The sequence below is a fragment of the Muntiacus reevesi genome, chromosome 3 (assembly GCF_963930625.1).
Source record: "Muntiacus reevesi chromosome 3, mMunRee1.1, whole genome shotgun sequence".
Taxonomy (NCBI): domain Eukaryota; kingdom Metazoa; phylum Chordata; class Mammalia; order Artiodactyla; family Cervidae; genus Muntiacus; species Muntiacus reevesi.
The window spans coordinates 161,549,260-161,577,124 of NC_089251.1; the positions used below are offsets into that span (position 1 = coordinate 161,549,260).

Below are 27,865 nucleotides of genomic sequence, written 5' to 3' on the forward strand. Positions count from 1 at the left end.
CTATATTTACTTGTTTGATTGTTTATTTCCTTACTACTATAATACGAGTTCCATGAGGACACATAATCTGTCTGCTTTATTCACTGCTAAATTTCCAGAGTCTAGAACAGTGCCTGATACATAGTAGGTGTTCATGTAATGCCTATGGAATAAATGGATACTTCTTACTAAGTTGCATGGACATGAACTGGATGATAAAAAACAATGCATACATAAGAATACAGCTTCGAGATGGTCAGACCATTGGAGTTTAAATAAACTAATTCTATTTTCAGAAATAAGCAATGTTCAGTGAGCTGATCCAAAACAGGCCCCCAAAGAACTGCAAATCACATTCTACAAGGAAATAACAAAAATAAAGAGCATGAAAAGATCTCTGTGGCTTGTAAACAAAATTGAAAATATGCCTAAGATAACTATCTTAATTCTTGGCTCTTGAGAAGAACAGAGGAAAATTTTAATTGCAAGTGTATTACATAAACAAGAGATGCAAAATGTAAAAATGTAACTTTTAGTGAAACATTTGAAACATCAGTTTTAAAATATTTATCCATGATATACCAGGGGGCTATGGTAGGTGAAAGTTAAACAACACTCCGCCTCTGTCCTTTCAAAATCCACCATCACAAAGGGAGAGACATGGAAACAGATTTCTATCTTACTCAGCTTTGAGACTAGTAACAGGATGTGCTGGCTTCCCACAGCTGGGTTCTAAAACACAAGTAAAGGTTAAGAGGCAAGAAACAAGATGGCATGTCTGGGAATCCACAAGAGGAAAGGTTTCTGATGGATAAAGTGCAAGACAGAAAATGATGAGAAAAACCCAAGTTAATTATTTAAGAAGCCAAACAGTAGTCTTTTACCTTAATAACATGCAACGTTTCTTACCAAAAAGTTTTGTATAATACTAGCATATTCTGTAGAGGATGTATTCACTGGGTATGGACATCATTATTTCTGAAAACTGACCTACATTTTATCGTTGTTGACCAGAGAAAACATTACTAGTAATACTGCAACTAACCAATGCATTTCCCCAATGATACAGAAACAATCATGAGAGTTTACATTTCTTTTCCATGAAATGAACCATCTGCTAAATTGCTGTTTGAGATTTGAAGCTAGTCTCAATTGTTAGTTTATTAAATGTAATAAGTTACAATAATGAAGTGTTAAAATTATAATGAACACTGGCAGAAAAAGCTAGATTCCCAAATAGAATTATGAAAATCTTATCTTTTGCATTTTCTGACTTGTGGTTTTAATATTACCAGTCTAGTACAATACCACTTGCTATGTCGCATTTTAGAAAATATAAAGCAAAAAGAAAAATGTCATAAAAGAACAATCAACTTTGTGCCTATACAAATACTTTACTACCGAAGCAATTCTTCAAAATAGAAATCAATAACTCTAATGTGATTCGTTCTGTGGAGGAAGATTTATTTAAAAAAAACAAAACAAAACTAAATCTCTTTAATACAATGTTATACTATGTTGATTTTTAAAACATAATTATGTGTAGTAAAATTTTATATAACTTACTGCACATGGAAAGCATTTAAAAGATACTTGATGGGCTGATGCTTCTCAAGAGAGTTAGCATTACCACGTATAACAATGAGAAGATAGAAGACTTACCCCAACCACCTTAATTTTCTGGTTAAATTTTACTGAATGAAAATGAAATACTAACTCTAACACTTAAATAGAAGCAATGTAAACATACACATACATGTATATACACACATTATACAAATATGAGAATTTGGGTTTATATAAAATCTTTACAATTTTTTTCCTTGTGATTTTTCCAAGTCCAAATTATACTGTTTTTAAAATAGATGTAATATTAGTCTATGTGTGGTTATGTGCCAACACAAAACCCACACACACACAAAGTCATGCAATATAAATTAGTTCATTGCAGTTGTTTAAACACAAGACTTCCATGAGAAATATAAAAAGCATTCTTTTCATCGATTTTTTTTTTAACTGGGAACATTTTAGATTTGGAAAAAGGTTGCATCTTAAAATAGTTCTTTCTCTAAGATAAGATATTACACTAATTGAGAAAACAATCCTATAGAAAGGCCTCTGATCAATAGGGCAAAACCAAACTATAAAATCTGGATGAAAGATTATGAAAATCCATAGCCAGCCTCAAAAGTAAGAAAGGCAAATCTCGAGTTCTCAGAAATGAAGAGGAAACTCAAATCTTAAGTGGTGAGGAACAGACTGGTGCAGAAATGTGGAGTCTAATTCATATAAAAATTACTTCAGAACCCATGCCCGTGGAGAGGCACACTCGAAATCGCATCCACAGGGATGCCCCATACCCCATCACAAGCACGATTCCCAAGGAACATACATTCTGCAAAAGGGGAATTCTGAGTTGGACTGAAATATCCACAAAACACTTGAGGAAACAGAACAGCTGAGAATAGGAGAAAGCGACACATTCAAACTCACACTCCTGGAACCGGATATAATAGATGGATGTAAAAGAAACTTTAACTAAATATACCTAAAGTACATAACTTGATAAAGACTATAAGAAAATCCCAAAAGCAAGAAGACGACATAATGGAAAAAACAGGCAGATCTTTTAAAGAAACCAAAATTAATTTTAAAGAATTGATGTTCACTGAAACTGAATTTTAAAAATTTAACACACAAGTTAAGCCGTAGATTAAATCTAACTGAAGAAAGTGAAGTATTCATTTGAAAGACACATTTCAGGCAATCGTGTAGAATGGAACCCAGTGGATTAAAGAGAGAGGGAAAAGGAGACTAAGAGATGTGACCGTAACAATGAGCAAGTCCAGTCTGTATTTAATGTGGACTTCAGAGTTTTCTAATTTAAATCAGACTGAACACCAGACAGGATACATCTTAAAAATTAGTATCTAGGTAAAAATCTGAATAACAGTATATGGTTCAAAACACAGTGTAGAATTTTGGAGTCAGGGATGTCTCACTGATGCTTGGGAATGCCACAAAATCTAGACATATAGGTATGTGGATTGATCACTTCAAGGTCACTTTAAAGGTAAAATTTATTATCTGTCTACATAATAATATACATGTTGGGAAAGGTTGAGGGCAGGAGGAGAAGGGGCGACAGAGGACGAGAAGGGTGGATGGCATCATCGACTCAATGGACGTGAGTTTGAGAAAACTCTGGGAGACAGTGAAGGACAGGGAAGCCTGGCAGGCTGCAGTCCATGGGGCTCACGAAGAGTAGGACATAAGCAACTGAATAGCGACAAATAATAATAAATAGACAACTATGAGGAAAAACCAAAAGGGTCAGCCGACTGTATTCATGGGAAATACATAATGTATGATCTGCTAAACATGTTGTAGAGCCTCTCTTTTTTTTAATTTATTTTTATTGGAGGATAATTGCTTTACTGTTGTGTTGGTTTCTGCAGCACACCAACATGAAATCAGCCACAGGTGTACACAGGCCTCTCCCATCGAACCTCCCTTCCACCTCCCACCCCATGCCACCCCTCGAGGTTGTCACAGAACACTAGGCTTGAGCTCCCTGTGTCATAAAGAAAATTCCCACTGTCTATCTATCTTTACATATAATAACGTGTATATTTCAATGATACTCTCTTCAGCTCATCCCACCCTCTCCTTCCCCTACTGTGTCCATAAGGCTGTTCTCTGTATCTGCGTCTCGCCACAAACAGGTTCATCTGTACCATCTTTCTAGATTCCATATATATGTGTGTCAATATATGATATTTGTTTTTCTCTTTAACTTAAAAGCTTTCGCACAGCAAATGAAACACAAGATTAAAAGACAACCCTCAGAATGGGGGGAAATAATTGCAAATGACACAACTGACAAAGAATTAATCTCCAGAACATATAAGCAGCTCATGCAGCTCAACATCAGAGAGACAAACAGCCCAATCAAAAACTGGGCAGAAGACCTAAACAGACGCTTCTCCAAAGAAAAAGTACAGATGGCCAATAAACACATGCAAAGATGCTCAGCATTGCTCACTATTGGAGAAATGCAAATCAAAACTACAGTGAGGTATTACCTCGCACCAGTCAGAATGGCCATCATCAAAAAGTCTACAAACAACAAATGCTGGAGAGGGTGTGGAGAAAAGGGAACCCTCTTATGTTGTTGGTGGAGATGTAAATTGACCCAGCCACTATGGAGAAGAGTATGGAGATGTCTTAAAAAATACTAGGAATAAAATTACCATAAGACCCTCTCATTTTAAATCTGTCTACGAAAATTCTTTGAATCAGATGATTAAAGTAGCAACTGTTAAACACACACTGAATAAAGGATTAAGAACATATGAGCTACCCAAAAGGAAGCACTTGATCTCTGCTGTTTCTTTGCCGGACAGTGACACTAAACTTCTGCAGACCACAGGAAGACATCATCCAGGCTACAGAAGCTACCACTGTGTCTCACCAGTTGTTAAGGATTTGCTTCCTTTAAGAGTCGATGAGTCTGTTGCCTGGGTATTGATGGGGTCATGTAACTTCTCTGTAATAGAATACAGTCCAATAATGGGCACAACTAAATTGGATTCAGCTATTTTAAACAGCTTCTGGACAAGAGTCTCTGACACAGTGTCTCCCAACATGCTAACAAATTACCTATGAAGATGCAGAAAAAGATGATAACATGACATGCAGGCGAAAACCAGGTATAATCATGAACGCACACGCAGGAAGAAAAGCAATTTCTACAGATGAAGAGGCCCATGGAACTGGCAGGCAAAACCAGAGCTCAGGATCAGCTCATATGCTGCGACCAGAGGCACCCATTCTAAAGTTGGTAGGTTGTGAGTTTTTTTTTTTTTTTTTTAAATCCCTCCCACACTTTCTGCTCCCTCAGAACCATAAGATCTGGAACAAACTCCGTTGAGGGGCAGGCGTGGAGTAGGCCAGTATCCTGCTGCTGTGAAGTAGGTGCTTTTTAAGACAAAGTGTGCTCCTTTCCATTCTCATCCCCACAACCATCGCACCCACATCCACTCACGGCCAACTCTCAGAAAACAACCGACGTGGGGACGCAGACCCCTGGCAGCAGTCGGCATTGCATTCTGGAAAGTGGTGTGCCCCACAAGCAAAACGCTACAGGTAAGGGCAGAGATAAACACAGCTGAGTATGTGTGCATTTCTGGAATTCACCTACTCTGTCTATGTTAGTGTCAGAAGTCACAGAAAATTCCTTTTTATATCACCAGGATAGGACTAGCTGAAGCATGTTCATACCAGTCTTTAGGGACTGGGGGGAGCTTGGCAGTCCACCTAATTATACCTTATAAGGAGAGTCCACCTGTCCCCAAGAAGAGAATGAATGAGGTCAAGCAAAATGATATGTTCCAAGCCTTGGCAGACACCAATTCTAGACTGAGGTAGAATTGAAAATAACGGGTATTATAAATATGCTGCATGTGTCTGTGTGAGTGCGTGCTCAGTCATGTCCAACTCTTTGTGACCTCATAGAGTGTGGCCCACCAGGCTCCTCTGTTCATGGGATTATCCAGGCAAGAATGCTGGAGGGCATTGCCATTTCCTTCTCCAGGGGATCTTCCTGACCCAGGGATTGAACCCATGTCTCTTACGTCTCCTGCACTGGGAGGCAGGTTCTTTACCACTGGCGCCACCAGGGAAGCCCAATATCCTGCCTCAAAAGAAAACAGAATATCATCTTAGACTTAGACGCTGAGGAAGCCCCTTTAAATTCACTACTTTCGTAGTCAGTGATTTTTAGAAATGAGCATGTTCAAGGGTCCAAAAAGCCAGAAATCTATATGGTAAAAAGGTAGCTAAGTCAGTAAAGAATCTTCCTGCAATGCAGGAGACATGAGTTTAATCCCTGGGTCAGGAAAATTCTCTGGAGAAGGAAATGGCAACCCATTCCAGTACTCTTGCCTGGAGAATCCCACAGACAGAGGACCCTGGCAGGCTGCATTGTATGGGGTTGCAAGAGTTGGATACAACTTAGCGTCTAAACCACATGGTCAAGGGTCCAAGAAGCCGGAAATCTATATGGTGTAAATAGGCAAAGGCTAAGAAAATGAGATTTTTACCATTAGGGAACAATCAGATATATTTGCAAGATATAATACATGTGAAATGTACAATAATGCTGATAATAGTATTGCTTGTAATAGCAAAATACTGAAGAAGAGCATTAATACCTAAGGAAAACATTACTATCGAACAACATGGAATTGGTTAAATTATGGAACTGTCTAGAAGTTCCCAAAATAATTTTTAAAGTGCATATGCAAGTTATGACTTGTAATTACTTTTAAAAAGTTATGAAGTATGAACAAAACATTTTTTAAAATTTGTATACATACATATATTTGCATATGGCGAGAAAAGGTCTGAGAAGTTAATACTAATAATATAAAAGAGGCTACCTGAAGGTGGGGTGGATTATAGTTGATTCATATTTTTATTTTTGCTTACCTGTATTACAAAATGCAGATAAAAATATCAGAAAATTTCTTGTGATAAACCTATTTGTACAATAATTTTTAAGCCAATATGTACAGTGATATCAGTCAACAATATAAAGATTTGCAAGGTTAACTATAGCAGTGTAAGTTAAATTTGAATTTGAGGCACTAGTAGACAAATTGATACTAAAGAAAACAGAAAATAGAAGAAATCTCTTCCAGAAGTCATTCAAAAATAAATAAAGAGATAAAATTAAGTATGGGAGACAATGATAGAAATGACAGGATGAAATACAGGATGAAACTAAATAACAACTCAAGAAAAGGGAGGTTCAAAGGTTTTATAGCTTGAAGGTTTCATGAGTTTTCCCTAATTCAGGCTGGAATGCAATCTTGGAAATTCTTCAGGACTTTTTTCCTGTAAGGGATGTGTCTTAGGTTGAAAGGGGAGACTGGCTTATAATAATTCTATCAACTATCTTTGTTCACTTTTTATACTTTACCCAGTAGCAAGAAATGTGTTTCATATTTAATAAACTGTTTTCTTAATATCTCTTGCTATTCTCCAAAACTATACTACCAGCATGTTCATAATGACGAATCCACTTATGTGGCCGTCATGACAGCTTAAGAACTGCTTAAGGAGGTGCCACACGCCTGCCAGTGCAGGAGACACGGGTTCAATCCAAGGTCTGCAAAGATCCCAATGCGCGGAGCAACGAAGCCCATTTGCCACAGTTATTGAGCCTGTGTCTAGAGCCGGGGAGCAACCACTGAGCCCATGGGCCGAAATTACTGAGTCCTGCACGCATTGGAGCCTCTGCTTCATGAAAAGAGAGGCCACCCCGATGAGAAGCCCACGGGCACAGCCAGACGGAGCCCCTGCTCGCCACAACGAGAGAAAAACCCAGAGGGCAAGGCAGACCTAGCACAGCCAAAACTAAAATAAACAAAATAAAAGCACACATGTAGAAGATAGCTGAATGCAAACAATACACTAAAAGTGGTTATCTTTGGATAAATGTTACCCTATATATACACTTCATTCATCTTCAAAATTTTCAAAAACAATAATACTTTTAGGTTAGAAAAAAAGTTAGAAAATCTAAAAATAAGGGCATACAGATTTCATATACCATATAACGACAAATATTTCTTTACAAACTATTATGTATACTACGATCTCAACTGAGAAGAAAGATAAGACAGAAATACTTTGAAAAAATGTTAACAACTGCATTCTGGGAGTGGAAAGATGACTGATTCATTTACTCCTTCTACTTTTCAGTATTTTTTCTTTGACAAGTTAAAATGTATACATTTCATATTGAGAATAAAACTTTATAGGTAATAATAAAGATAAAAATTTACATTTTTCAATTCAGTTCAGTTCAGTCACTCAGTCGTGTCCAACTCTTTGCAACCCCATGGATTGCAGCATGCCATGCTTCCCTGTCCATCACCAACTTCTGGAGCTTGCTCAAACTCATGTCCATTGAGTTGGTAATGCCATCCAGCCATCTCATCCTCTGTTGTCCCCTTCTCCTCCTGCCTTCAATCTTTCCCAGCATCAGGGTCTTTTCATATGAGTCAGTTCTTCTCATCAGATGGCCAAAATACTGGAGTTTCAGCTTCAGCATCAGTCCTTCCAATGAATATTCAGGACTGATTTCCTTTAGGATTGACTGGTTTGATCTCCTTGCAGTCCAAGGGACTCTTAAGAGTCTTCTTCAACACTGCAGTTCAAAATCATCACTTCTTTAGCGCTAAGTTTTGTTTATGGTCTAACTTTCACATCCATACATGACTACTGGAAAAACCTACATTTTTACATGAGTTTAACTAAATTAATCTACCAGAATTAATTTTTGCAGAGAATTTTCAGTCAGCACAACCTTCTTTTTATACAGGTAAAACATTTCCTGAAGTTGTTGCCTCAAATATATATTAAAATTGATATGATTATTCATTAATATTTTGTTCAGATTTTACCTTAAAGTAATAGAGAAATTTTAATATAACTTAAGGTAGTTGAAATTTACTTAGTATCCCGAAGCCTCAAATATAAATACACTGATTACTCTAAATAAAAGCATCAAATACTGATTATTTTTAACCTATCATACCCTCAATCTAATTCCATTTGTCATCTGTCAAAAAACTTTTGATCCCAAAAGTACTTCAGTAAAGAGAAGGAGTATCTGACAAGTGATAAGCGAGAGGGAAAAATTCATTAAATAACTAATTGGAATAGAACTGAAAATATCACCCTCTGGGGAGACATAGAAAAATCATCAAAAGTCTGACTTGTGTCCCCAAATAAAACTTTCTGAAAAACAGCTACACTCATTTTTTGTTTAAAGATTATTGTGGTCAGTCACTCGGTCATGTCTGACTCCCTGTGACCCCATGGACTGCAGCACGCCAGGCTTCCCTGTCCTTCGCTATCTCCCAGAGTTTGCTCAAACTCGTGTCCATTGAGTCGGTGATGCCATCCAGCCATCTCATCCTGTTTAAAGATTAGATGTTTCTGAGATGGCAACATTTAGCTCGGGAGGGTAGCAGCAGCCGCATTTCTTCAAGGGATAGTGATAGAGCATCTTCGCTGTGGTACCCTGGCTCCACCAAGACCACTCCTTCTCAGGAGCAGGGGTTGTGTAACTTGAGAAACAGGAGTCATTTGTTTTTCCTCTAGCTGTCAGCCCACTGAGATGAAACTCACAGCATTGCTTGTTCCCCCTGGGCCCCTTGTAATGTGAATTGTCTTTAGCCGATGCTTACCAAATCACTGTCACATAACAGCGGCCGACCTTTCTTTTCAATCTATGCACTTTCCAGGAGTTATAAATCAGGTGACTTTCAAGCTCGATGAGATGGCATATGCCCTAGTTTGAAGAACAGATGGAGGCTTGGGGGAAAATTGTTTCTGCAGGCTTGCTACAAGCAGCACAGCTCCATAAAAGTGAACCATTCACACTAATTTCTCACATAAATTATACAGGCAGCAGGGAGCACCAGCCCATTCGGCAGAAAATCTCTCATCGAGCTTTTGGAGGTCATCTAACCGATTTAAATTAAAGTTATTTCTGATACATGGCTGTATTTTCATGCCGTACACTTTTAAGACAGAGCAATTCACATCAAATAAAAGGATGACGTTAATGTGTATGCAGTCCCCTCCTTCAAAAAACACCGAAAAGCACTTTACTTGCCGAAGGATTATTAATTTTTTTCAAGACTTTGAGAAAAAGCTCTATCTATTAATTAATCACAGAGGAATTAATAGCAGAAACGCAGCAGACTTTCTTGTGCAAAAATTAGGTAAATTGTCATTTTTCTTGTAAAATTTGCCTTACAAGTTCTACTAAGGCCAGTTATCCAAAACTCAAGCTTTGGCAGTTATCAAAAAATATAGAAGCCCAGGAATATTCAAAGAATATATTCATTCTTCTTCATGTAAAACAAAGTATTCAACTGAAATAAATTTGCCTATAAGGTTTTAAAGATCAATATCGATTTGACCTGGGGTAATAGATAGAGCGTTAGTTTTTTGAATCCTGAAGAAAGTGAAACATTAAGAAACAGAAGGCACCAGAAGACTTAATTATTAATCAAAATTACAGAGTTTTGAGACCTATAAACTGAGGGTTAATGGATCAGATATCGTATCACAGTGGGATTTACTTTAAAATGCGGTTGTATTTACAGAAAATGAGCTATCATGGTTTGGACTGATTTTAATTGTAAGAAAATTAGCGTACATTTTAATAATAATTACATTCAATAAATGTTTTTCCTGGTAGAAATTATCAATCATGTCAATGAAAACAGTCACATTGACAGAGTTGTTTATGTTTCATGAATACCAATGCCTCTAAGAACTGAAAAAAAGAAGAGAACGTGATGGAGGAGAAATTCTTAACAGAGTCATATATGAGTATTAAAAACTAGGGGGCTGACAAAGAATAGAAGGCTTTGTCCAGCCACCATCAGTAGATATTCTTTTAAAAATTTAGCCATCCGGTTATCTTATGCACAGCATTTTCTTTACTTGAATGTTCAGACTGAACATACATTTTCAGTTACTTGCAAAGAAAAATGAACTTACACAATTAGAATTTAAGAAACCGATAATCATTGGGAAAGCATTACATATAAGTTAAGCATTTTCAAGGTAAAATTCAACCTACAGAAACTGCTGCATACAGTTCTGGACTGTGCGTTCAAATTAACCTGCTGGTGCTTATCTTAATTTGCTACCAGAAGACTTGGTCTCTACGGCTAACTTCTAATTAATGTTTGTTCTTTAAGCTATTTCATGAATATCTCGAAATACAGCTATTTTAGCAATTGTGAAACAAACTTTACTAGCCCCCAGTTAAAAAGGGCCATGCCAAGCATCCAGTACATGGTCGTCAGGGAAGACAGCCAGGCCTAGAGGGTGAGGCACAGGCTTGTGAAACAGTGTCCTGAGAAGTGGAACTCAGCGGTAACCAGTTGCGGGATGTTTTATATTTATTCAGCACCCATCACTGTGCATCAGCTCTGTGCCAGACACTCCTTCAGGCCCTGCACTGGCATAAGGGAGGGAACAAGCTAGAATTACAGACAGAATCCCTGGTATTTATGGTATGTCATTTTTATTAGCCTTGTTACTGGCTCCATTGTAGGTCCCTATCTGGCATTCATTCTCTCTCATCTTCCCTGTTATATGCTAAATTTCTATATTTTACAGTTCTTTGTAAAACAGCTTAAAACCTTTCAGTAAAATGTTAAAGTGGATTAAAATGTATAAATGAATATACATATAACTCATTGATTAAAAAACAGAAAGACATCTGTTTTAATTATGTAATTAATGTTGCTTTATGAATTAATTTTTAATCAAAAAACAAAGTTGTGTGATCCAAGTTTTAATCAACAAGTAATGTATAATTTATAACATTAACCTCAGGAACTATGCTTCAGTGGTGAAATTCTATGCACCTCCAATAGGCCAGGGAGGGAGCTGCATTTTTGGCAATGAGGAGGGGCCACCTAAAATCTGTTCTCACTTGGACCTACCTGTGTGCATCAGAGGCACATAGTTCTGGCTTTATTCATTGAATTTCAACATAACTGGCTACCAAAGATTATTTACATATCAAAGACCAAGAAAACAAGAATACAGAAACGCCCCAGGTTGCTATGCTAATTTGGACAATGCTACCATTCAGTTTCTATGACTTAAGAAGGCAAGTTTGAAAAAAAAATTAAGAGGAAAAAACTGAGTAAGATTCCTTTAAAAAAGACTGAAAAGTATGTGTGGTTCAGGGCAGATTATATAAGGTGCAGAGAAATGAAATGGTATACAGTTTCAGACAAGGTTTATACCTGTCTATACCTGTATGCAGTTTATTTATTTATTTTTTTATAACTTTCCTTTTTGTAGAAGACCTCAAAAACTTCTACAGTCAGGCACGTAGCTTTCCTGTTGCATCTCTTCTTTTTCTATCTTAAAAGACTTCTATAAGTAGAACAGTGCAGAGCCCTTAGGGACCAAAACCAGACTTATTTTCATTTGTGTTAAGAATAAGAGTAGCAGCATTGCCTGAGACTGATGATGCGTAGTATTTAGAGACAGCAAAGAGAAAACACATGATACACAGCCTCAGGAAGAAATGTTTGATTAGAAAGCTGAGACTTGGTTAGACAGTTAGACTGTCTAGGTTAGACTTGGTTAGACTAGGTTAGACTAGGTTAGACTAGGTTAGATTTAAAATGATTGTGGTCATCAAACCTTATAAACAAAAATTAAAACTTTAAGAATCTGTTTATATTATCTATGTCAAAAGGATTTTATTATCCTTTTATTATTTTCACAGATAAAATTTACGCATACATTTTTAACAAATCGATACGAAATAGACTAACTCTTCACTAGAAAACTGGACAATTTAAGAAGAGGGCTCAAAGGGCAAGCAAATTAGTTAAGCATATAAACATATTTAGCGATTCTAAGAATCAACAAACAAAATGAGATGTTTTACCCATCACCTTAGCAGGCTTTTATTTTAATGGAGGATCCAGTGATGAAGATGGTTCTGTGGAATGACTGCTTTTAAAATATTACTTTTGACCTACTAATTCCTCTTCAGGGAATTTAACCTAAGGATGCAATCAGAAGTGGAAAAAAAGGTTTATGTATCTGGGTGTTTCATTTAATATTATTTAGAAATTACTTCCCCCTCTAAAATTGAAATAATCCTATAATGCCCAACAGTTGGGAAATAGTTGATGAAGTATGACTTTAAATTGAAGAAAGCAGGGAAAACCACTAAGGCATTCAGGTATGACCTAAATCAAATCCCCTGTGATTATACAGTGGAAGTGACAAATAGATTCAAGGAATTAGATCTGATAGACAGATTGCCTGAAGAACTATGGATGGAGGTTCATAACATTGTACAGGAGGCAGTGATCAAAACCATCTCCAAGAAAAGGAAACGCAAAAAGGCAAAATGGTTGTGTGAGGAGGACTTACAAATAGCTGAGAAAAAAGAGAAGTGAAAGGCAAAGCAGAAAAGGGAAGATATATCCATCTGATTGCAGAGTTCCCAAGAACAGCAAGGAGTTCCAAAAAAAGCCTTCCCAAGTGAACAATGAAAAGAAAAAGAGGAAAACAATAGAATGGGAAAGACTAGAGATCTCTTCAAGACAACTAGAGAGACCAAGAGAACATTTCATGCAAAGATGGGCACAATAAAGGACAGAAACTGTATGGACCTAACAGAAGCAGAAGATATTAAGAAAAGGGGGCAAGAATACACAGAAGAACAATACCAAAAAGATCCTAATGATCCGGATAACCACGATGGTGTGATTGTTCACCTCGAGTCAGACATCCTGGAACATGAAGTCAAATGGGCCTTAGGGAGCATCACTACAAACAAACCTAGTAGAGGTCAAATCCTAAAAGATAATGCTATTAAAGTGCTGCACTCAAAATGCCAGTGAATTTGGGAAACTCAGCAGTGGCCACAGAATTGGAAAAAGTCAGTTTTCATTCCAATTTCAAAGAAGGACAGTGCCAAAGAATGTTCAAACTACTGCACAATTGTACTCATTTCACCTGCTAGCAAAATAACGCTCAAAATCCTTCAAGCTAGGCTTCAACAGTACGTGAACTTCCAGATGTTCAAACTGGATTTAGAAAAGACAGAGGAACCAGAGATCAAATTGCCAACATCTATTGGATCACAAAAGAAGCAAGAGAATTCCAGAAAAACATTTACTTCTGTTTCACTGACTATGCGAAAGCCTTTGTGTGGATTACAACAAACTCTGGGAAATTCTTAGAGATGGGAATACTAGACCACCTTACCTGCCTCCTGAGAAACCTCAGGAGGTCAAATGCAGGTCAAGAAGCAACAGTTAGAACTGGGCATTGAACAATGAACTAGTCCCAAATTGGAAAAGATATATGTCAAGGCTGTATATTGTCACCCTGCTTATTTAACTTATACCCAGAATGCCAGGCTGGATGAAGCACAAGCTGGAATCAAGATTGCCAGGACAAAATATCAATAACCTCAGATATGCAGATGACACCACCTTTGTGGCAAAAAGCAAAGAGGAACTAAAGAGCCTCTTGATGAAAGCGAAAGAGGAAAGTGAAAAAGTTGGCTTAAAACTCAACAGTCAAAAAACAAAGATCATGGCATACAGTCCAATCACTTCATGGCAAATAGATGGGGGAACAATGGAAACAGTGACAGACTTTATTTTTTTGGGCTCCAAAATCTCTGCAGATGATGACTGGAGCCATGAAATTAAAAGATGCTTGCTCCTCGGAAGAAAAGCTATGACCAACCTAGACAGCATATTAAAAAGCAGAGACATTACTTTGCCAACAAAGGTCCATCTAGCCAAAGCTATGGTTTTTCCCTTAGTCATGCATGGATGTGTGAGTTGGACCATAAAGAAAGCTGAGTGCCGAAGAAGCACTGATGCTTTTGAACTGTGTTGTTGGAGAAGACTCTGGAGAGTCCCTTTAACAGCATGGAGATCAAACCAGTCAATCCTAAAGGAAATCAGTCATGAATATTCATTGGAAGGACTGAGGCTGAAGCTGAAACTCCAATACTTTGGCCACCTGATGGGAAGAACTGACTCATTGGAAAAGACCCTGATGCTAGGAAAGATTGAAGGCAGGAGGAGAAGGGGACAACAGAGGATGAGATGGTGGGACGGCATCACCGACTCGATGGACAAGAGTTTGAGCAAGCTCTGGAAGTTGGTGACGGACAGGAAAGCCTGGCATGCCACAGTCCATGGGTTCCAAAGAGTTGGACACAACTGAGCAACTGAACTGAACTGAACTGATTCATCTTTCATAGATCATTAACTTGCCCCTGGTAAGTATATAGAAAATTTTGCTACAAATATCTTGCAGAAGTTCTTTCATATTTACCAAGGAATGTATGATAAGCATAGGCATCTCAAAGATGCATATACTAGTCTTATTTTTTCATTTTAATAATGATTCTCAGATAGTTATAGTCCCCTATCTGGCTAGCAGGTTCAAGCATTTATTTTTAACTGAATTATCTTATCTTAATCTAGAGCAGCCCTGTCTAATATGGTAACCATGTGGCTATTTAAATGAAAATTAATTAAAATCTAAAATTTAGTTCCTCGGGCTCACTGGGGACATTTCAAGTGCTTAATGGCCACATATGGCTACTTGTAATGTATTAGACATTACAGATGAAGCACATTTCCACCACCGCCGAAAGATGCATTAGACAGTGCTTGGATCTTTAGGGATACCATGAGGGATATGCTAAACTGCACAGATTCTGGCATTTGGTCTGCCCTGTTGTTTTGACATGTGGAACAAATGATCATTTCATGTGCCCTAAACTATGATGGCAGTCCAGGATGTGGGTTGAGAAACCTAACCTTGCAAAGACACTTCTTGAAATGCTGATAAAGGAGATGGATCTCCTTGCCACTTAATTACACACACCATTTCAGGTCTCACCACCACTCTCTCGGAGTCCTAGGGGTGTCACAAGGACTGTGGAGAGAGGACAGGTACTTTTCTGGGAATCAGAGCTACTCACAAGTGTTAAGCAAGGGGCAAGCTAGGCCATGAGGTGAGAAGTTCGCTGGACCAGAGCTCTGTCCACACACAAGGGAGGATAGGGCCGGGTCTAGGGCGGTTGTTAGTGTGGTTTTTTGCAGGGTGCTTGGGGATCCCTGCTTTCTTCAGCATTCAATGTCCATTCCTTAGAAATGTTATCCTAAAAGAAGGCCTCTGGTCTTACCAAGTATCAGACATTCCCCACAGTATATGTGCCAAGAAATAAATACGAATAAATATGAGAGATTGCTCACAAGCTTGTGCTTAATAAGTTTAATGTTTTATCTTCGGCATTATAGTAGTACAATTGAAAACTGGTTGGCAAAGCTTTAAAGGATAGAAGTCTACCGGAAAGGATAAGATGTCTTTTTAAATGTATGCTATTATCCTACCAGCAGCAGCAAATAAATTGCTTCCTCTTTAATCTGACTTTTTAGCTTGCTGAATCACTACAATAGTCAATAGTAGCTTAAAAGAATTAATATAGCTATAAAAAAGAAAAGCAGTTTATATGCCATCTGACTGTTGGAGTACCAAAGATAACGCAAAATGATTCATGCTATGCTTTTATTATTTTCAAGATAAACTTTTTTTTGTCTCTTGACATTTCTAAAAGTTCCTCAAGATTATTCAAGCAGGTCAAAAAAATCTATGGATTCTTTTACTGACACAATTTTTATGTGCTAAAATTATGTAAAACATCAAAATCCACTTGTTTTTCATAAGGAAATATGGCATATTCTTTACTCAAAAGGAATCAAGTTCTTAAGAATCTCCAAGTTACCATGCATGAATTGGTACATTGACACAAATGCAAAATCCATGTAATTAATCAAATAGAAACCAACCCCTAATTAAAGATTGAAATATCTAAATTACTTATATTGCTATATATTTTTTCTCATCATGCACATTTTCACATAACAAATGCAAATTTTAAGACAAATGATTAAAACCAAGATAATAATCCTTCATTTGCCTAAAATATATGACAAAACTTAATAACAAAATAACAAGGACAACTTGAGATTTCCCTTGCCAAATAACTTTTTAACAGTTCTAAGTTCAGTAACTGGATATTATGTGACTGCTCAAGATCTAGAAATGTTTGATAATCATGTGAAAACATTTAAAGACATACTAGAAATAATGCAATCACTTTTTTTCCAGTTTTTCCAAAAAAGAAGGAAAAGGTTAATTTTAATGAATCTTCCTAAGCTGTTTAATTTGATGAATTCTTCACTTTGATCATTTTTATTTTCTAACATAAAATTGTTACTAATTATAAACAATCCTGACATTCGCCCTTCAGACACTACTGTGGGACTTTTTTGCTACATGGATCAATTGCTAAATTCAAAATATTTGGCAAAACCTTTTGTGCTCCTTAACCTGACGCAATGCTCACACACGGGCAACTGCTTTCCAGTCTTCGGGCAGAGAAGCCCTATAAGCTAATAAATATCACCCAAAGCAAAGTCCTTGATAACAAAAAATAATTAAATAGCAGAAGCTGGTTAGAGTTCAGCATTCATTTTTCAAATTAAATGTAAAAGCCTTCTCCAGTTGAGAGATTGGCACGTTTTTACAAATAACGCCAGAGAGCCTTTTAGAAAGAAACACAGCCACATTAGAATGGAGTCATTAGGCAATACATTTATTTTGAAGCCAATTAACCTTTCGTCAGAAAGATGTCGGTGCTATGACGCTTTCGGCGGCGGAGGTCAGTTTCTAGCAGAGCACGTATGACAGCCACTGCGCTGGCTGACACGTGCTGCAGACAGAGAAGAGGGCCTCCGTCAGAGCCCGCCTGCTTTTGGATTCCACTCTGCATTTCCAGGGAGCAGACGATCTTGACCTATCCATTTAGGTAATTAAAGCTCCCATTTGGAAGTGTCCAGGAGGAAGGTGAAATTTGGGGGGAGATAAATGGCTGTTGCTCTCTGCGTCCAGCCACCAGTCCCATCATTTGATGGACTGCCTGAAACGGGCTGGAATGCCAGGTTCTCATAAAAATAGAGATGAATCGGTCAGCACACAATTCTCTAAGGCAACGCAACTCTGTCATTTTCTTTTTCTGCAGGCTGTAATTTAATTGTTAGTCAAGGTGGGCAGCTGACACAGAGGGGCTTCCTCTAAGAGCTTACCCACCATCATCCACTCACCGAGAAATCACTCCAGCTTATTTACTTATCAGCCGAGTGTGTTTGGCACTGGGAGATATCACTTCCATAGCAATCACAGCTGGTTTTCGCAGCTGTGCAAGGACTTACCTTCCACGCTATTTTGTTTCCTTTCGAATCATGTTCAAGGGCAATTGGGAAGTCTCCTCGTTCATAAAATTTTCGAAACGCTGTGGGTTTGGTGGGTCTTTCTTTGAATGCTCCTGCACTTGGAGGGCCTCTCACCTTCAAAGGAAAAAATAAAAAAATAAAAGTAGGAATCAGGTTTTAAAGCACATGGGAAAATGCACGATGAAAAGACTTTGGCTTTTATAAGTTTCATTTTGTACAAAAGGTTCTGGAAGACAAATCAAATTATCTTAATAATGGGCAACAAAAATCTCACAAACATTTGGAGAAAAAAAATTTATAATCACTGTTAAGGATTTACTTTATTTCAAGCTATCTTACAAAGTATTCCTAGAAAGTGTCACTTTAAAAATATTACTTTATAAGGAAGAAAAGCCTGAACTTTTGTTTAAGGAAAACATTTTAATAAAAGCAACTAAGTTCAGAGTGTTAAAACTTTTAAGATTCCTAACAACTGCAAGTTCTAATCCAAGTCTGATATACTATGTGGAATATTCTAGAAATAAACTTAAAATATCACCTTCAAATCTTTCTATATAAATAAAATAAAAACAATATGTTCTCAAGGTATGAATATTAACCACAAAACCACACAAATGTGATAAAAAAATTTGTTGTTTAATTGCTAAGTTATGTGCAACTCTTTGGGACCCCATGGGTAGTAGCAGGCTAGGCTCCTCTGAAAATTAAGTAATGATAAATGAGAGAGTTTAAAAAGAAAAATGGTGGTCTACATTTGATAACATGTGTTTCCAAAAAATGTATATTAGAAGAGATTATATGAGAATCTTTCAACCTGTCAAACTGTGATTTTTATCAATGAAGAAATATCTCATATTGAGCTATTCACATTGAGTACAATTTTAAATCTGCACTATTTACATATGAACAAATTCATTAGGTTACAAAATTCAAAGTGATTAGTGAAATGTTTAGGAAATTATACTACATTGTATTGTTCCATACATATAGTCTAAACATTATTTTTCTTATATCTCTTTATTTTAAAAAAAGTAAATATTCATTTACTAGCTTAATAAAAGTAACTATTTTGTCAATTCTTAATATAATAAGATAGCAAATAATTTACCTATTATCTTAACATTTTAAATTATTTGACATCATATTAATTTTTAATATCTGTGTAAAAATTTTTAATTTTAACAAACTATATAAAAAATATATCTAACATAAACAGATAAAGACAAATACAGTTTATCTGAAGCTCACATAAAGACTAATGTTAGAAACTGAGTGGGATATTAAGAAATATTAAGATGATTAAATGCTGAAGTGGAACTGAGGAGTGTGGTAACACAAAGGGATTTATTAGAGTTTAAAATGATCTTCACTACATAGCACATTGTTCCCAGCATATGATTACATAGGTTACTGAGAAGACGCTGGGCAGTGGAGAAATAAGATTTCCTTTTGTTCATTAAAGATTTGGAATTTGGTCTCGTATTAGAATTATTAGTCACTAATTTCAGCCAAGTTCATTCAACTGTTAAATAAGCATGTGCCTACGGCATCTGAGCTGGATGCCATACAAAAGAGGATGTTTTCAACAATACTAGTATGATGGAAGCTGTAGAGATGTCATTCCCAGACTTTCGGGATTCATGGAACAATACATTTTGAATCACATTTTTGGGAACTGATAAAGGATTGACAGATTTTTATTTTGCCAGGAAGTTACATTTACAAAAACAATTACTATCTACCATCATGTCACTAATATAACTTCCATAGGTGGTAGTACATAATCTAAGGAAAGAAAATGCAGCCAGCATGCATACGTATTTATAGAAAGTCATAGTGCTTCCCTGGTGGCTCAGATGGTAAAGAATCTGCCTGCAATGCAGGAGTCCTGGATTTCATTCCTGGGTTGGAAAGATCCCCTGAAGAAGGGAACGGCTACCCACTCCAGTATTCTGGCCTGGAGAATTCTATACAGGCCATGGGGTCGCAAAGACACGACTTCACTTTCACTATACTTCATAGTACAATAGTGTATATATGTGTGCATGTGTATGTGTGTATTTATTATACAGTACTGATTACTGGTCATTTCTTACGGTTTTGAAAAATTAACTTTTTAATGGATAAAGAAAACAGCTTTATGTATACGTGTGTGTGTGTGTGTGTGTGTGTGTGTGTGTGTGTGTGTGTGTATAATGGATATTGTTTCTGCTGTTTAGTTGCTAAGTCACATCCAACTCTTTTACGACTCCATGGACTGTAGTTTGCCAGGCTCCTCTGTCATTGGGATTTCCCAGGCAAGAATACCAGAGTGGGTTGCCATTTCCTTCTCCAGGGGATCTTCCCGATCCAGAGATCAAACCTGCGTCTCCTGCATAGGCGGGCAGATTCTTTACCACTGATCCACCAAGGAAGACCTATAGTGGATATCATTCAACCATAAAAAGAAGGAAGTCCTGCCATTTGCAACGGCCTGAGTATTCGTTAAGGTCTAAGAGAAATAAGTCAGACAGAAAGACAAATTTTATGTGATAACACCTTCTGGAGGAATCTAAAAGAAAGTCATGGAAACGAAGAGTAGAATGATGTCTGCCAGGGACAGGGGGTGTGTGGCATATGTTGATTGTCCTTTTTTATTCACTTTACAACCTTCCTGATTCTTGGTGTGGCAATTGATTTCTTTATTGAAACCTGGACACTGGTGCGTTGTAAAACTACAGATCTTAAACCTTCTGTTTCAGCTGGCTTATGCTGGTATCTCTCTAGCAGAAAGAGCTGGGGGGTAGAAGTACTGGTGTCCCAGCTGGCTTCAGCTGGGGTGGGTGGAGAGAGTGCCTCGTCACTCTGGGTGAAGGTGGGAGCTTCAGCACCTCGGCCTGCACCACCACCGTCCTGGCAGAGAAGCGGAGCAGTGCCCACCATCACTCCCCACCCTGACATCACAGATGGAGCGGCATCACTGCCAACACACAGTGGTGAAACGCCTCTCCCTCTGACACCACCCCAGCAGGAAGAGGGAAGAGCCTCTTCTTACAGCTGGCTGGGGTGGACACACATGACGGTTCCAGTGGTCATGTATGGATGTGAGAGTCGGACAGTAAAGAAAGCTGAGCGCCGAAGGACTCATGCTTTTGAACTGTGGTGTTGGAGAAGACTCTTGAGGGTCCCTTGGACTGCGAGGAGATCCAACCAGTCCATCCTAAAGGAGATCAGTCCTGGGTGTTTATTGGAAGGACTGATGCTGAAGTTGAAATTCCAATACTTTGGCCAGGTGATGTGAAGACCTGACTCATTTGAAAAGATCCTGATGCTGGGCAAGATTGAAGGCGGGAGGACAAGGGGACGACAGAGGATGAGATGGTTGGATGGCATCACTGACTCAATGGACATGAGTTTGAGCAAGCTCCGGGAGTTGGTGATGGACAGGGAGGCCTGGCGTGCTCCAGTTCATGGGGTCTCAAATAGTTGCTGTGAGTGCTAGGGAATCTTTTTTCAATTCCAGTAGAGATCCACTATAATCTCTCACTTAAAAAATTCAGTTACAACCATGATTTAGATTTCTTTGTCTTATCATCTCCTAACCATCTTTTTCAGTTTTCTTTTAGATGCCAATTTATCATTTCTGCTGTTGAGAGCATGCTTCTCGTTTATCTGGCCGAAAATTTGTTTGAGATTAGGCATCTTTCTCCTTTTTCTTTGTATTTATCTTAAAATCAATTTCTCTTCCTTTTTATCTCTTATTCTAAATATACTTTATTTCTTTCTGGTTCAGAACTCAAAGTTCTAAATGTCCAAACTTTTCAAATAATGAGCATATTGCTAAGATGCCCAGAAGGCTTTTTTTAAACTGTAATAGACAACTTATACTTCCTCTTTCTGCCCATAAATATTCATGGGCTCTCTACGAAATGATTCCATACCTACAATTCCATGGAAATCTTTACTTAGTTTTACAAAAATTGTCCATGCTAATATGCAATGACTCAGCAGTGACAGAAGTTTATTATCTGTTATCTTCTGTTTTCATATTTCTGCCATTTACTTATTTAAAAATACTAGATTCTCTGAAGTCTGCTATAGATCCATTCCAAATTAATTCCTGGAATCTGAAGAGTTACAATTTGTAAAACCTATTAGAATATTCCCACCTAAACTTGTTAATGCAAAGGGACATTACCTAATTTTATGCAAATACTATGTCATTATATCCTTAGATAATATTTTTTGTGTTCCAAATATATACCCACTTAAACCTTATAGAAAGATATACTATTTTTAATATCCCATGCATAATTCATTCGAACTAATTCTAAAAATCTGTACATAAAAAGACAAGTGGAATATAATTAATCTCTGGAAAGGTAATAAAGGTATTATTACTGGATATCACACAGTTGGATATAGCTTGACTAAAGAAAATAAAGCCAAAAATATTGTTAAGGATCCTTATATGTCTCATATTTATACAAAAACTACTCTAAATTTTATTTAATGTCTTAGAATTTAATCTCGATTTATATAAATAATATAGAGCAAACAGGGAACCATAAATCAAACTAGATTTGTGGGAAAATGCAATTAGGATTTGCCCGAATGGTGGGGGCTATCCGTAAACCAATTAGGAAGAATGGATGTTGCAGCAGAATTCTTTTAATAAAATCTAATGCACTTGGGAACCGAGATACTGAATCGCTTTGAAGCGACTACAGATGACAGCATACTTTATATGCCTACATTTATTGAATGTGCCGTAATGGATTTAGGACTCGGATCACAGTCTCTGTCATAAGGTCACAAAACTAATAATAGTTAGTAGGAAGGGACTTAAGTTTCTCTAAAATTCCTCATCATGTACTTTGAAAGCTTCTTTTCAGTAGATCTGTGTTTTAGCATAAACTGAAAAAGCTAAAAAGAAAAAAAAGAAGACTTTTACTTCGAGTGCAGAAGCTACCCTGTGTCTGTCTAAATGGTGCATTTAGCCAACTCACTAACACTGAGACAATAAAATGCAAAGACACTGATTTTCTAATTTCATTAGGAAACATTTCAACATGAAATTTTTTAAAATTAATTAATTTATTTTAATTGAAGGCTGATTATTTCACAATATTGTAGTGGTTTTTGCCATACATTGACATAAATCAACCATCAACATGAAATTTGGATTCATAAAATCACTGTGATTAAGCAGCTGGTGGGTCAGAATTACTCTGTTTCTGAGCTACCCAGGCAGCGGGATGATGGCCCCAGGACTGGTGAATTCGTTGCCATCAGTTTAGATTTCTGAGTAAGGAGTAATGCAATTCAGTGACTATTTCCCAGTCATGAGTATTCCAATATATCAGAAAAATGCAATACCTCAGGTCTCCAAATAACCAGAAAAATACTTGGAAAAGATTGTGTGCAAACTAAGTCACTTCGGTCGTGTCCAACTCTTTGCGACCCCATGGACCGTTAGCCCTTCAGGCTCCTCTGTCCATGGGATTCTCCAGGCAAGAATACTGGAGTGGGTTGCCATGCCCTCCTCCAGGGGATCTTCCTGACCCAGAGATCAAACCAGCATCTCTTACATCTCCTGTATCGGCAGGCAGGTTCTTTACCACTAGCACCACCTGAGAAGCCCTGCAAAAGGTTAGCAGTTAACAAATCTGATTATAATGGTAGGTAGGGCACCACAGCATTAGCAAATGTGAGCTCTTTTACCAGGCTCACTGGTAAAGAAAAAGTTTTACCTGGTATAGTTTTTATAAGAAGTTTTAACAATATAACAATTTAACAAAACACTGTAATAGTAATGTTTTTGCTAGTAAGGTCCAAGAAGGATAACAAGTGCCTTGTACTGTAAAATATACATATTTCAATAAATATTCAATATATATGGACACACTGTGGAGTCCTTTAAAGCCAGGCCCTATGGCAACTGTGCTTCCGTGACAGCTCGGTTGGTAAAGAATCTGCCTGCAATGCCGGAGACCCCAGTTCTATTCCTGGGTCGGGAAGATGCCCTGCAGAAGGGATAGGCTACCCACTCCAATTCTTGAACTTCCCTTGTGGCTCAGCTGGTAAAGAATCCGCCTGCAATACGGGAGACCTGGGTTCAATCCCTGGGCTGGGAAGATCCCCTGGAGAAGGGAAAGGCTACCCACTCCAGTATCCTGGCCTGGAGAATTCCATGGACTGTTTAGTCCATGGGGTTGCAAAGAGTCGGACACGACTGAGCGACTTTCACTTCCATGGCAACAGTGAGCGCTAAAGAAAACTTCTAGGTGATTTGTGTGTTTAGTTGCTCAGTCGTGTCTGACTGTTTGTGACCCCAGGGACTGTAGCCCACCAGGCTACTCTGCCCATGGGATTTTCCTGGGAACAATACTGGAACAGGTTGCCATTTCCTCCTCCAGGGGATCTTCCCCTCCCAGGGGCCAAACCTGCATAGCCTGCATCTCCTGCATTGGCAGGTGGGTTCTTTACCACGGTTAGTCACTGTACTAGAAGGCTGGGTTTGGGAAAAACTTAAAGGGGAATTACCTAGGGCACACCATTAATTGAACGAAGAGGTCTGGAAGCAGAGATGAGAGATGCTTCTGACTATGAAGATACAAATAATCAATTTAAGTTACATAAACAATAAACTGCCAAATGGAGGGAAGTCTTATTAAATCACTTACTGTCCTATCACCTATTAATATGTTTATGCTTTCTCTCTAGACTTTTTCCAAAAGCATGTATGCAAATACCACTTTTTCATTCTTCTGTCCCTTCTATTTAGCATACTTTTTCACTTAGTATAATATGTTTGGATGTTGCCACTGATATCAAAATTTCATTTTTTTGTGGCTAAGCAATATTCTAACTATCTGCAATTGTACTTGGAGTTTATATTGTTTCTATTTCTTTTGCCTTTTGTAATTACATTATTCTAAAATTTTCAGGTGTATCATTTAATCCACATTTTATATTGCTTCCTTCAGATAGAATCTTCAGTATGAGATCAAAATTTGTATTTTATGATTCTTGATAAAATTATTTGCTAGTTAAACAGGAGAACAGGTCTTCCATTTTCGTCTCTTTGGGATGCTATAACAAAATGCCCTAGACTGGGAGACAGAAACAAGAGAAATTTTATTTCCTCAGTTCTGGAGGCTGGACATTTGAGATCAGGGTGTCAGCAAGATCAGGTTCCAGTGAGATTCCCCTTCCTAGCTTGCAGACTGCTACCTTCTCACAAAGCTCACACGGCAGAGAGAGAGCATCGGGCTCTGGGCTCTTTTCCTCTTACAAGAGTGTAATCCCGTCACAGAGACCTAACTCTCATGAGGCCATCACCTAAACTAGTTTTTGTTGTTGTTACTTCCTCAGTTGTGACTGACTGTGACCCCACAGACTATATAGCTTGCCAGGTTCCATTGTCCATGGAATTCTCCAGGTAAGAATACTGGAGTGGGTAGCAACTTCCACCTCCAGGGGATCATCCTGACCCAGGGATCAAACCCTAGTCTCCCGATTGCAGGCAGATTCTTTACCATCTGAGTCACCAGGGAAGCCCCAACTAAACCTAATTTCCTCCCAACGGCCCCACCTACAAACACTATCACTCTGGGGGTTGGGGGCTCAACATAAAAATTTAGGGGAGCACAAACATTCAGTCCATAATATCAGTTTGGATTATGATGTTTAACAAGTGAGGATGTACGTTTTCTCATTGTAGTACAAATGCTACGTGAATGTGTTTGTGAATGTATGTTCATGTATTTTCCATATCAAAATCAATTTGTGAGCTTTTTATATTAAAAGATATGAACCATATTTGCATTTACAACAAATATCTCCTTATCATTTTATTTTCCATTTTTTACTTATTTAGCATTTAAAAGCTTTAAATTTTTTACAGGAAAGCTCTTTCTCTTTACTTGGTCTTCTTGCCTTCAGCTTTGTCTTGTTTAGATCATCCCTTTGTCTGCTGCACAATGAATATTTTACTTGACTAATTAAATCATATCTCTCATCGACTTAAAATCCATAAGTGATTTCCCATTGACATGCTACACAAAGACCTTTGCAAGCAGACTGTTGCTCTCCCGAGCAATCCTCTACAGGCGCTTGAGCAAAAATTATACTAAACACTGGCAGTCCTCAGACACGGCCAGATCTTGTGGGTCTCCACCATTCTGCTTCCGATCAACCTGTATTCCCTCTCCACACTTTACTTGTTTTTATCCTCCTTTTTCTCCTGAAACTACTAACCACCTTCATGACTAAGCACCCACCTCATATCTCCTAAGAAACCTTTCCTAATAAACCATATTAGACCCTGTGGTGGGATTAGATTCTTCTTCAAGTTATGGTTGAAATGCCGGGGGGACAAACCACATATGGTCATTGAACCAGTGGAATAATCTGTATGGCGATTATTAGAAAGATCTAGGCTGTCAGCAAAGTTGGTCTATAGTCAAGTGTTTCAGTTAAGTCGATGGAAACTGGCAAACATTTCCAAAGGAGAAATGTGTGTAAATCACAGAAATGAGAGGGACATGTTTTGATTTGTTTTAACGATACAGGGAGGTCAATTAAGAATAGACGACAGAAAGACCTCTGAAAATTAAACAGCTGTAGTGACCTGGGAGGGGGGAAGCCAGAATATGTGTAATGCATTGAGGAAGCATAAGGAATATGAAGTAAAACCAGGTATACATTTTGGGAATTTGGCTGCACTATCCACTGTCAAAATATGAGCTGCTAGCAAAGTGTCACTGTTAAAGCAGGGTAAAGTTAGTGGTAATTGGAAATGATGAAAGAAAAGAGTATCAATAGACCATAATACTGGAATTCATAAACCATGTAATCACTTATGGAACCAGAATGAATTTTAGACTAGAAGACAAATGTATAACTAATACACTTATCTAAAATGGCCAGAGGAACCTATAAAGTAACATACAGATTTTTCAGTGTTAGAAACACAAATCTGAATTCAAGAACTTATGGTCATATAAACTAAAATATTAATTAGAAACAGAGTTTAAAAATTGGCTCTAAAATAGATATTAACTATATCACCCATTCACTGAAAAATGCCTTGAATACATAGTATTTCCCAGTCACTAGGATTGATATCACTGGAGACAAAAAGATATGTCAAACATATCATCCTCAAGATATATATCATTTAGGAAATGAGATAAGAACATCCCCTAGAATCTTATATAGAAGTAAGAATGCAATAAGTGTCACAGAATGATACATAGAATTCTGAACACTCATAAGATAAAACATTTGGGTTTTAAGGCATTGTTCCTTTTCATTAGAAAATGTTATTTAGCCTTGCAGGGTACCTATAGTTTTCAGAGGAACTAGGCAGATATATATTGTAGTTTCCCATAAACCTGAACTTTGTACAATTTTAATTAGAAATAACTAGAGAATTATGGTTGCTATACCACAGATTTGTCTATTCATAACCTATATAGTTATTAATTCTTAAATCAGAATTAATTTGCCTGGATTTTCTGTTTATTTTTACATATAAGTAATTATCAATTATTATCACAATTTTATAACCAAAAATTCAACATTGATTAAACCAGTATGAATTCTTTTCTTTGTAACACCTCTTACATTACAATTCAGATATTCTATTTTGAAATTCATTTCCATAAATGGGAAAATCTTACTTAAAATATGCCTTGTTGGTTTCTTAAAACTAAAGAACTTAGTCTAAAGTGTTTGCAGAGACTATTTCATATATAATTAGCATAAATAAAAACTAATATTAGCATTGCAAATATTAGAATAAGTTGCATTTAAATTAGCACTGTCATATGAGGATTACCAAAAAACCCAAATAACTTATAATACATTTTTTTCAGATAGGTCACGTAAGAAAGATTAAGTGTCAGTGAAAAGAAATAGACAGAGTAAAATGACAAATACTTCAATTAAGAAATTTAGAAGGCTTTGGTACTAGACTTAACTTTTCAGCTTGGCTA

At 37.3% G+C, this 27,865-nt stretch overlaps 1 protein-coding gene across 1 annotated transcript in view; it reads right to left on the reverse strand.

Annotated features, from left to right (window-relative positions):
- The window catches only part of PACRG (parkin coregulated), a 504,324-nt gene that overhangs the window by 425,225 nt on the left and 51,234 nt on the right, over positions 1-27,865 (reverse strand). Inside the window, exon 2 of the mRNA XM_065927732.1 lies at positions 17,862-17,996. Within this exon, the coding sequence (XP_065783804.1) occupies positions 17,862-17,996 (135 nt within the window). The remainder of the gene's footprint in view (positions 1-17,861; positions 17,997-27,865) is intronic.